Genomic DNA, 12588 nt, shown 5'->3' with positions numbered 1-12588 from the left:
GTTGAATGTAAAGGTTTTTACATACATCTTGTGTGAAGTCTCTTTTGTGATGCTCAGTGTATTTATCACGAGTGGCTTCTGTGCCTTTGCTGTACCTATTGCCTCTGTAGTAAGACTGACTGCTCAGTGCCAAGCTACCCAAGGGTGAGCCCAGTAATCACCTGCCCTTGATTGGAGCAGTAATTCTGCCTGGCTGGGGACATCCCCCTGAATCTTAAACTCTAAGCATGTCGAACTTTACAACATTGATCTCAGACATTTGAAGTGTGAAGAAAAGTTTGATTCTTGTATTTTCCTCAAACCTTTTCAAAAATAAAAACCATGCAACAACTAATCATAAAGTAAGCCATATTGTAAATCTGTTCTTCTCAAAAAATAAATGAAGAATTTTCTCAACGAGACAAAAAAATTGGATGATTTTATTTGTACATGCTTTCATCTGCGAGGGCCCTAACGTTGTACAAAAATAAAACATAAAATCACTTTAGGTAAGTCAGATGAATAGAATAATGAACAAAAATATAAACAATACAAACTTTTAACATATGAAGATCCTGTTTAGAAGTAGCTTAGAATGTACAGGGCGCCAATCCATTTAATTCTACTAGTACATTAGTGGTTTAGAGAAAGGCAATATGCGGCTTTCAGCGCCGTTCTGCTGGTTATATTATTAAAAATTCATTCTGTCTTAACTTTGACAGTGGGAGAGATAGCAAGCCCCTTATCGTTTAGGAATTAGTGTTTCCATCAAACTCAGCAACTTTCTCCTCTAACGCCACCACCATTTTCTTGAAGAGAAATGGTGGTATTCGGTTTGCGTAGGCAAAGAAAAGGGGGCTTATAACACTGTACAAATACATCAGAGCAGATATATCTGGTTCCACAGTTAATGCTAAAAAAAAGCCAGAAGACTATAAATGCCCATAAAATAAGCATTAAAACATTAAAAAACATTAAAAAAAGTAAAAATAATTTGAAATAATTTACAGTACTTCATGATACTTGCTGAGCACAAGTCTGTGCTAGGCACAAATCCCACAAAATAGCCCAGTATGCACAACATATGCATGAGATGTGAAATAGCTTTGTTATTAGTGAGAAGGACCCCGCCAGTTCAGTGACAAACACACCAGGGCAGAGTTGTGAATCATTGCGCAAGAGCGAAGCCTGGTCTCATGGCATAGTCAAAGCCCAGACTGCACCACTTTGACATTAGTGGAGAGATGCATCTGGGCGTCTGACAATTTCTAGGCCCTCAATCAATCATATTCCTGCGCACTGCAATGCAATTTTCAGAACTTTAAGAGAAACATGATTTTGTACGTTTGCATTCATAAATATGTAGGCGATCCATCAAGAGTCTCTTCATTTCTATTGAGGCTTATCTCACATGATTTTATAACAAAATAGAGGCTATTTTGTTATTTGTCATCATCACTTGAATCCTAAAACATTATCTTCTACATTTGGGTCATTTGCATTCAACAGTTCTACAGATAATGTTGTCTTCTTATTTGTGCTCTTCTCTGTGCTTGCTAAGAAGATAATCTAGTATCAAAACATTGTAATGAACATATGTAACTTCTCTGAAAAACACTTTTCTTTTTTTGAATGCCCCACCCAGCACGCTATAGAAAAAAATAACAATTAGCTATCTTAGAATAAGGCCTTCAAGTTTAATATACATAACAACAAGATGATGCAGAGAAAACAATTTGAAAGCAAAACATTGAATTTTTTTGGTAGATATTAAGAAGAAGCCCATCATAAAGAGACAGCGTTGATTTGAGCAACCAATTTGCACTTGATAAAGTTTGCTCTGGCAAAATGTTGTAAACTTTCTTAGAAGAAGTGAATCTGATTTTTTGACTTATCAAGCTTTGTTTTCTGTTCCAAGACTGGAATACTCCACATGGTAATGCTCTATAGCTGGAAATTCTTATTAGGACGTGTTTTAATATAATATGCAGAATCAAAAGCCACAATATAACAAATCATAAGAGCCTCCTATTGTTTACATTCTATAGTAACCATCTGTTGATCTTCAGGTTGATGTTTCAATGGGAAATTGGATTTCCAGACAGCGCATAGTTTATAATCTGTCCTGGTAAGCGTGGAGAGCTGGTGGCAGGTAGAATACCTTGTTGATTCCCTAGCACAGGTGAAAACAAGGCTTCAAACGGACAGGGTAGAGTCAGCACAGGAGGTTTACATAACTGAACAGTGGTTGTGTTTATGAAATGCAACATGCGCACTAGACAAACATTTACATGGGCACGCTCATGGAAGGAAGAAGGTTTTTGGAATGGTGTGAGCCATGCAAGTGGATACACTATAACACCAGTTTACTAACAACATGCAGACACATTCAATGTATGCCTTCTCCCAACAGGCCCACCAGCTGGTGTCTTCAAAGACAATCCCCAAAGTAAAAGAAATAAACCAGTACAACATGTTGAAGGCCTCTGAGTTATCTCACAGGTCCAAGTATCTTCTGAGTAGACCTTCTGGTTGCCTACTTCACGAGACATTTGCATCCTGACATTCAGTTTGAACACAGGGTCCAGTATAGTTGAAGGCTTTACAGGATCCACCACAAAAATGACAAGTCCGAAGCTGACAAATCTGTCCAACCAATTCTCTGATCACTGTGTGTGCAGAATTGTAGGCAGTAACTGTTGATCTCATGAGTTTGATGTAACACATTACATCTTGTAACAATAGGGACATCTCAGGTAAACAGATGTAATGGCATATCCAGCTTGGTTACTGTTTGTCATTAAAAACACAACATATCTTCAAATATTTGACGAAGCCTGAAAGAATTGTGTCTGTACTTTGAGATAAACCAAAAGACATCTTGATGCAATATCCGCACAGTAGGTCTTTGGCAGGTAGTCTTATGTCCTGCAGTGATAAACAGCATCATTCACAGGTCTTCTATTCTTTCTTTTTGGAAGCAATGGGACACCAATGGGTGGGAATAAACTCAGAATTTCCTGAAGCTTCAGGTTGGTGGCCCACAGGACCTAGCACAGCTTTGGCTCTGACTGGTTAGGGCACAGCCAAATGTACTAATACTCGTCATAGTTATTAAAATCTGTAAAATAGGCATTGGAGTAGGTCTTTGCAGTGATATGTGGATTAAAATATTTATTCCTTTCTTCCAATATTAGGTTATTCTTGTTAAATGCCTGCAAAAAAAGAGATCACATATAGTAAATAACACTGCTATAAGACATTTTACTAAATGTAAAGTTGAATATTTTATCTTAAATGTTTTTCTTCATTTGATAAATACATTTTAACGTCTGATATAGTATGGATGAAAAGTATACAACTGAAACAAAGTGCTTGTGCCTGAAATAAATGACTAACGTTGCACTGCAGTAAGTAAATTGCCTTTACAATGAAGAAATAGAGCACCTACTTACTCACAACATAGCCTCCAACTTGTTAGATAGTCCTTCATGACTGTATGTAAATCTTGACTCACCGGTATTGCTCAATGATAGACTGGTTATAAATCATGCTATATATTGCCCTTAAAAATCAATCACATATGGTAGACTGGATGGTATCCCTTGTCCCCACCCATATACTGCCTGTGGTGCAGAATAAGTACCCTACGTCCTATGTGGCACACACACACAGTGCATCAGATGTGGACCATGCTTTCTGATCTGTACAGGTTGTATGGTGCATGTGCAACGCAAAGTTGTTCTCTCATTTGCATGGGTCCACACTCCCATACAAATGAGGGATCACCAGTTGCACTACGTGGGCTAAAATGTGCACCTATTTTGTTTGGGGTTTAACATCACATTGTTACATGTGGGCAACAATGTTCTCTAAAACACAGATGGACAGTGGTCAGATGGATGGATCACACTTGGAATATGAAGTGAGATGACAAGGGGAATTTCTTTCATCGGACCTGTAGGCCAATCTGTGATTATGAGATTCAGTTGAAAATTCCAAGAGGTGAATGGGGGAGAAGAATGCTAACCTTTAGTATTGACTAGCTGAGGCACTTTCTGAAAAGTTAAACATTTCACATTAGACTAGAGACATGTAATTACTCACTTGACCAATTCACATTTGGGTAACATTTGATTTCCCCCAACACATTTATCTTTAATATCTATATGCAATTATTGGCTAAGTTCAAAATATAGATAACTCTGAATTTCATCATGCATTACAATGTCATATTGTTAGTTCTAGAGTGAATGGGAATCAGAGGTGGTCACTCGTCACATGGACCTGTGGCTTACCCATTTCACACTATCTTGGGGCCTATTGAGGCTTGTATATGAAAGAACTAAATGGCCCTAAATCATATAGTTGAGTCTAACCTTCTGCATCCACACATAAAGAAGTGTGAATCCTTGAAATATTTTGTTGTGGTAATAGTTTTCTTTGTTCAACTCAGCCAATGTGCTATCTAAAAAATGAACCCTTCTCCAGTTAAACTGCGCAAATACCTACTGTTGGTTTCTCATTCTCATATCCAGGCTATTACTTTTTCTTCAATGAATTTGGGAACTGTAGCAAGAGATTTCAAGAAAGCACAGAAGGTGCCCTTTAAAAATAAAATCTACTTTGGACCCCGACTTTTTGGCTAATTGTAGGTTAATCTCTCAACTTCCCTAGCTGTCTAAAATACTTAATTGAGCGGTGTTCAATTAGCTTTCCCTTTTTTGTTTAAAGTCAAATAGTACTTCATCCAGCACAATCAGACTTTTGTGCTGGATGCACCAAAGAAGGTGTACTGACAGCTGTTGCTGCCAATCTATGCTGCTACGCTCATCAAGATATACCTGCTGCCATGGCCTTTTTAGATTTTTTTAAAACATAGGATGGATCTCAGAACCGGTGAAACAGTTCTGTCTTGGTTCCAAGATTTTCTATCTAAATGCTTTATTCAAGTCAAAACTGGATCCTTGTCACATATCCAAAGATAGTGTGATGAGGGGATCCCCAGGGGTCAATTCTCTCCCCCGTACATTTTAACCTTTACATGGTTCCACTTGCCCACCTGATCCAAACATTTGGTTTCATCCCCAACTTAAAGACTGAACATTTTTAAAATTGCCAATATGCAAGTGTGGCTGATACAAAACTAGTTTAAACTGAACATCTCAAAGACTAAAATTGTTGCCACTTTTTGTCAATCTTCACTATGGAGATTCCTGTTCTGGCTACAGTCACGGGGTCAACCTCCAGAACCTTTGCATTTGATAACAACTTACAATGGAAGATCGATTTAACTCTGTAATTAAATCATGCTTCTTCCGAATGTGAGTTCTGGAAATAATGATAGATCTATGATCTATAAATTACAGAATGAATGCATATGTGTTAGCAAGAATAATCTAGAGAATATTTATCAACCTATCATGCAACGCAACACAGCAATCCACCTTGCTGCACTGTGTGAAAGGGAAAGGGCAGGAATGCACTGTATTTAACATTATATGGCACATTCCTGTCCTTTACTTGCCCTGACGCACATTGTGCTGCCTAACAACAATGCAGGCAGGATTGCCTTTGTGCAATAAGGGACACCTTTCAACAAAAAACAATCCTCAGAGATATTTTCCTCTTTCTATGTGTGCTAAAAAGTGCAGCACACATAGAAAAAGGAAATAAACTAGGAGAAATAAAGAAAATTCTTTCTGTTACGCCTCACCTCGGAGGCATAGCATTTTGTCCCATTCCCAGGTCTAGCAGAAATGGTAAATCTGGGAATGTGCCAAAGTCCATGGGTACACAGGAAAACCCACGCTCCCCCTATTGAGCGCCTCCCTAGGGCAGAGTAAAGCAACGTAGTGATTTGCAATTGAGGGGCCACAAGGTTGCTTTGTGTGGCTTGATAAATCTGACTTAGTTGTTGCATCGCCCTTGTGCCCCCTTGCGTGGCTTAAGGGTGACACAACTTAATGGTAAATATGCCACTTTGTATCTTGCACTCCATATGAAAACTATACAGAAACTCCCAACTGGTAGAGAATAGTATTACATTTTAACTCATTAGGACTAGCTCTGACCAAATTACACTGGCTCCCAGTGCCTCACAGAATTGTGGTTAAGTCTTTGTGCTTGTACAAAAGACGCATCACGACTCCCAGCAATAGCCCTTTAGCAGGATGATCTGTGCTTTATAAACCTCGATAGTCTTTGCAATTTGAAAGGATGCTTCTACTGAATATTCCAATTGACTTAACAGACACGCTGGGAGGCTCCAATGGAAATAAAATATTCTTCTCATGTTTAGAAAGCTTTTGAAAACATTTTTTCCTTCTATTTAGTGTATCATTGTCCATTTAGATTGCAAGATATTTTCTGATACACATTCCATCCTCTCAATGATAATAATTTAGTGACCAGGTAACCTCTGTTGAACGATGCACTATATAAATAGAAGAAACAATTGTGTGTACAAGATGGCATTCTAAGAGGCCATCCAGTGTATATACAAAGCAGTTTCTAAATAGTTGTTCACCATTGAATATCATCACCAATAGGCATTCAAGCATGGTTCTTTGTCTGATGATGTCTCCTTGAGTTTTGAGACTTAAAGTGACATCACTCACAGCATGGTCCCTTTAAAGAATCTACATCCAAGGTGGCTGAGTTATCGAACTTATTTTAGGAATTACAGATGTAGCAATTAAGGATTTCCTCCATGTGTGATTGTAAATACCAACTCAGGGAAAAAGCCCCACCTCTGTGTAGTCATGGCCTAAAGGCATCTGACCTCCTCCACCCTACAGGGCCATGGGCACTCCGATAAGGCCTTCAGTATCTAGACTCAGTAGCCATCATTTTGAGTTTTTTTGCCAAATGAAGGGGTAATATCTAGATGCAGTTATAAATGTACTGCAGTCTGGAGGAGCAGATTTACCACTGAAGGTATACCTTTCTTCCCACAGAAGTGATGTAACCTGCGATAAACTCATTATTGCTCATGCTAATCTACTGTATTTTGTCAAAGCTCTAATGTATTTTTCCCTCATTTTTCAGGTAGTATTACTGCAGTATTTTAATTCTGAAATAGATCTGAAATGCCACAATTGGTTAAGATTGCCCTCTTATTAAGGCACTGAGTAGTTTAGGTGTCAAGCACCTAGAGGAAGTTGTCTGTTAAGTATACATTTTTCTCATTTATTGATCCATTCTTTCCATCTTTTAATAAATTTTGAGTAGGCAACGCGTACCACCAGATTTGAGCATTACATTTTGCCCTGATATGACATGGTCAGTTATGGAGAAATGTTTTGTCCGGGTCGCTTATAGTAAGTGCCATTTTATCAGGTGGCCTAAAGTAGAAATACATTTGGATTCAACAAAGGGCCAAAGGAGAATTGCTTCATTGAAATCACACATGCATGCCCTTAATGCAAAAATAAAAGAGTCTCCTGCCATTCTATAACCGCATAATCTACGTTTCATCAAGTGCGAAGGTAAACAAAGATAGAAGCTTTATAGATACACATTTTGAATATTATCTATGGCGTCCACTGAGCCATTTTCATAATTGTAAATTTGTGAGCATCACAGATGGTAAGTGAAAAAATCCTTCACTTGCTTTCAAAAGTTTCAGTATTTTAATGCAATTGCATTTCAACACAGAAGACAGAGTTATTCTAAGGTTAAAGACTTTTAACACTTCTCTGACAAAATGCTTGGTTGATTCCATTAGCAGGGAACCTGCCAGACATCTGCTACCTTCCTAGATCTCCTTGGTGAATTCCTTACTTAAGCAAGGTGTTTTCCCACAGTCTGAATATTCGCCAGGTCTCTCCCTTCTAGAACATACCCTTAGGTGCTGCCAATGACTTAAACAACTTCCACAGTGCCTTAAACCTTCCCTTCTTAGGATGGTGATAGGAAGGTGTGTAGCCTCACAGTTTTTCTCTCTCATTCAGGCACACAATCTCCTCTACATTTTCCAATGTAGATTCAGACAGGGCTGCACCACAGAGACTGCCCTTCTACAAATTATTGATGACTCACTCAGCTTCTTCGACTCCGGTACCTAGTGACTACTGGTGCTTCTAGATCACATGGCTTTAATACAGTCACCCACCTCTCATCGATTAATATCTAGAAAGAATGGAGGGCATTGAGGAGGTAGGTCTAAAATTGCCCACCTTCTATTTGTCAAACCAATTTAAAGCAGTTAAAATATTCTGTATTGAGCAAACATACTAAACAAAGAGTTCCGCAAGGCTCAATTCTGTCCCCAAGTCCGTTTAACCTATTTATAGAACCACTTGGAGAGATTCCCAGATACTCTGGGATTCTTTATCATCATATGTGGATGATACCAAGTGCTGCCTAAAGATTTCATCCTCAAACGGCATTCTCCTACTCTCTAACGCCCAAGACAGAATCCAAAAGTGGCTGTCCAACCACCACTTACAACTCAACCCAACAAAAACATAATTTCTATTAATCTCACTTAAAAAAGCCCAGTTTTCTAAACAAGAGTGGATGGAAGCTTTTTCTCGCATGGATTGTCAACTGGCTACTGTGAAGAACACCAAATCCTGGACATTTATCATTGACAACTGGTTTAACCTTCATAGTAGACCAAGGTGAAATTTAAATTGCTCTGGCATAATACATGCAATTTCGAGAATTTCATATTGCGATTGTTACTCAAAGTTCCAGAAATTATGCCATTGTGCCACAATGTGTAATTAAGCCATTGTTTGCAACACAATTATAGTGCAAACAACCAGAAACCGAGTGGTTTTTTATGCTATTTTCTTTAGTATAAAATGTGTATTCACGTCAAAAATGTAAACATTGCCAAGACGATGCATTTCGCACAAAAATACAGAGCTACATGACAGAGCTGAATTTCTCATAATTTTGCACAATTTTCACAAACATTTTGTGTAATTATGCAAAAACAAATTACGCAAAATTCCCACACCACTACTTCAGAGCCAATCCTCTGCTATGATCAAAAGCACTTCCCATTCACTCAGGCTGCTTTGGGGGCATCAGGCAGTTGATATCAGACAAAGACTTAAAGTCTGTGGTCTAGGCACTAGTCCTTTCTGAAATGGACTATGGAAACTCATTAATCCGGTCTGTCAAAAGTTAATCTGGCACCCTTCAGAGCTCTGCTCCAGGTGGCCACCTGCTTTGTTACAGGGCCTAAGAAATTTGGCCACATCTTTCTTGTCCTAGTAACTCTTATATAGCTCCTCTTTGAAGCAAGTGCACAATTTAAGACTGCATGCATCACTCACAAAGCCCTTCACAACTCTGTAATTTCCTATCTGACTGAATATATAAAATATTTGGGACTGAACTGGTGTTCAGGAATGCAGAATCCCCTCTCCTGACGTCTCCCACATTCAAACAAGAACACTGTATGAAACAGGTCTTCTCAGGCAGTGCTAGAAGGATGTGGAGCTCCCGTCCACCAGCTCTATGCCCGAACACCTTCCCCGTTACCTTTAACAAGGAACTCGAGATCCTCCTATTTCAAAGACACTTTGCCAAAGGCTGTGAATTCTTCAACCCATTTCCATCTCCAAGCTCCATGCTCCACCTCTCCAAAGATTTTACCCGATTGCTCTGTTTTGATGCTTAACTCTTTGTTTATGTCAATTGTTATAAGTAATTTAATTTATGTTAACTTGTAAAGCGCTTTAGTGGCTATAGCCATAGTCGCACTTCAGAAAACTGGATATAAATAGATAACTGAAAGATTATAAATAACTAACTAGCGTCTTGATACCCTAGCAGGTGATAGCCTAACAGGTGATTAGCTTCGCTTTATAAAGCCTGACTGACTGACGGTGTATTTTGAGGTTGGCTTAAGATCTAGGTAAAAGAGATTATAGAGCTGTATAATAACCCAGAGATACCTTGGCTGTGCTGAACACTAGCCTTTAGGTCTGTCTGCAAAGACGGAGAAGTCAACTATGTTATTCTTTTTATTGTGATGCTTTAGTACCACAAAGGCATAATATGCATTAGGATTGTAATAGTGGAGTACAAGACAAATGTATTGCTCTGTTTACATGGTGGCTTACACCTAAAATACTGTACAAAGGCAGCAGTACATAGTCTGAGAATGGACCATCATTCACCCTTCCTGAGCTATTTAGTCCTCAAGTGGCTGAATAGCTCTTTTTTTGGTCTCTCATCGCTACTATGTTTGAAGTTCATTTTCACTTCACTCCTCATGTTCTGTACATTGCCCCGTCCCAAGCATACTATATGTGTGATACGGCTCCAGCTCCGACCAACAACACAATGTACCACAGAGAGCCTCATGTCAGGTCCAAAAAGGCAGAAGACAGCAATATTGTTCAGAAGAAAAGAGCTCTCTTGACTCTCACGTAGTTCCGAAGGTAGTGAGGGGGAACCAAAACAATATCACATGATCATCCCCACTGTGCTGCTCAGGGTCCCTTTATCCTACACAATAAATTCTAGCGACTGGAGAAGTGGCCATATCCCCACAGCGTGGGGTTAGCAAGATGGAGTTGTTATCAGGGCTTTTATGGGCGAGGTCGAGATAGAGGGTTATTGCAAGAGGGGTGAGACACAGCAGATCTATAGAAGGGGCTCCCTTGCAAGGAGTTCTCCACACAGACTATGAAGTTCTAGTTCCCTAGAGTCAGGGTAAACAGTTAACAATTAGGCTCAAGCATGTGTCCACCCAACACGAGTGTTGACAACTATACATATCACACTCACTTACCTAGCATAAGGAGTGGAGCTAGGGATCACCATTGGCCGTGATGAATGCCCCTGACCAGTATTGGCAAGATTGAGGTCAGAAACACGTTGGCTTAATATGGATGGTTAAGTCATTGTATCTACATACCATTCTCTTGTTGCTTTCAGTTGTGCCTAAGGTAACCACTATTAAAGGGTTTATCCTGGGTTTACCTTAAGGTATTCTTAGTTTATCTGGATCCCGTCTTGCCCAGTTGTGTTTTTGTTTAAGATAGCCCTGTTAATGAGGATGAGTGCGCCCTGGTAGTACCATGTTACCAGGGTGGGATGAGGTCGAAGTTAAAGCATGCCACAAACAGTGGGTGAGTCCTCCTCATCCAATCTAATTGGCACTTTTGGATTAGGATAGTTATTTCTTTAGGACCCTATAGGAATTTGTTCAGTATTTATTTTCATAATAAATCTGGGAGCACCAAAATTGGCCTCATACTGCCGGCCTTCATACTTAATTAGCTTACTTTGTTTATAGTGGGGGGTGCACTGTGGTATACATCCAGCTCTCCCGTTGTGTTAAGCAAAGTTCTCTCAGCAGCACAGCAGTATTTCTTCCTGGCAGTCTGTCTACAGGTCCAGAAGTGTACTGAAGTGGTGGAGTCTAAGGTCCAGTATTTATACCCAGTTGTGCCTTTGAAGTGGGGAGAAACTTCTAAAGGCATGCCTTTGAAGTGCACAGGTGCCATGCCTTCATGTCCCAGGATCCAGACTAACTACAGGGGGTATGCAGCCCTTTGTATGGGGACAGGACACAGACTATTCAAGTGTAGGTGCAACTGGGTCCACCTCCTCGCTCCCATCCTGCCAGCGAAGGTCAATCCAGGCACACCTAAGCTTCCCATTGTGTGTGGCTGTCTAAGGGAAAGACACAAAGCATCTGTCAACTGCACCCAGTCATGAGACAGGCTGGAGGCACCAAATAACTGAGGCAAGAAAATGCCAACTTTCTATAAGTTATTACAAAGGGCACAGTACTCGCGCACCCACTGTCGCACTGCCATATGGGAAAACATCCCTCACTGTAAAATACTTGCTCCTTCGTTAGCCATATTAACCTCTTTATCCACTTAATTCCACAGTTTCTTATTCCTTAGTTCTTCCAAGTTTATGTAATCACTACGGAGACAGCAAGATTTTCCTTCATTCTTTATTACTCTTTTCTTATGCCTCCTGCATACCCATCCAGTTTTTTAACAGTGACACGTAAAGGTCAATCTTGCATCAGAGTGGGCTCTTTAACTTATACCCCATGCATTTCGAGCCCAGAGGCTCTTCGTCAGGGGTCTCTGTAACAGATAAAAAAAGCAGCTAGCTGACTGCTCAATGTTGGCCTTCAACTTAACAAACAATACTATGACACCCACATTAACCCATGATACCCACCCTGCATAACGCCGAAAAATTCATATGTTCAAACTAAAACACAACCAAACCCACCCTCGATTTCTCCCCCCAGTCCAACTCTTTCATGGCATGCTACTCAAACTGCTACAAGAGAATTCTTGTGATGTCCCCAATCCTCTCTCTGCTCATTCTCCCAAAAACTCGATTAAATTCACCCCACTCACCACTTAAATCCACCTCTCCCTTGTCCCCTACAGTCTAAACTTCACCAATTACCTTCAAAAAGCCGCAATCATGTGATTAACCTACTCGTACTCTTCTCACCAACTTTCTATAAGTGGCATTTTCAAAAGTGTAAGTTAAAATCCGACTTCACCACAAGTTAATATTTTTCATTACAAATTCAGAAACACCAAACATGAACTAGTTACCTGTTAACATTTGGAAATTACACTTATAAAATGTAATAAGGCA

The 12588-nt window shown here is 39.7% G+C and overlaps 1 protein-coding gene across 2 annotated transcripts in view; it reads right to left on the bottom strand.

The window, feature by feature from the left end:
- Positions 1-387: 387 nt before the first annotated feature.
- SEMA5A (semaphorin 5A) overlaps positions 388-12588 on the bottom strand; it is a 1729347-nt gene continuing 1717146 nt past the window's right edge. For both annotated transcript variants that reach the window (XM_085606095.1, XM_085606096.1), the window contains one exon: positions 388-3194. In XM_085606095.1, coding sequence (XP_085462221.1) covers positions 3075-3194 — 120 coding nt within the window. In that variant the 3' untranslated portion in view covers positions 388-3074. The remainder of the gene's footprint in view (positions 3195-12588) is intronic.

This window comes from Triturus cristatus, chromosome 5_1 (assembly GCF_964204655.1).
Source record: "Triturus cristatus chromosome 5_1, aTriCri1.1, whole genome shotgun sequence".
In the NCBI taxonomy this organism is placed as follows: Eukaryota; Metazoa; Chordata; class Amphibia; order Caudata; family Salamandridae; genus Triturus; species Triturus cristatus.
Note: the sequence above shows the minus strand (reverse complement) of the source record. Positions and strands in the feature narration are given on the sequence as shown.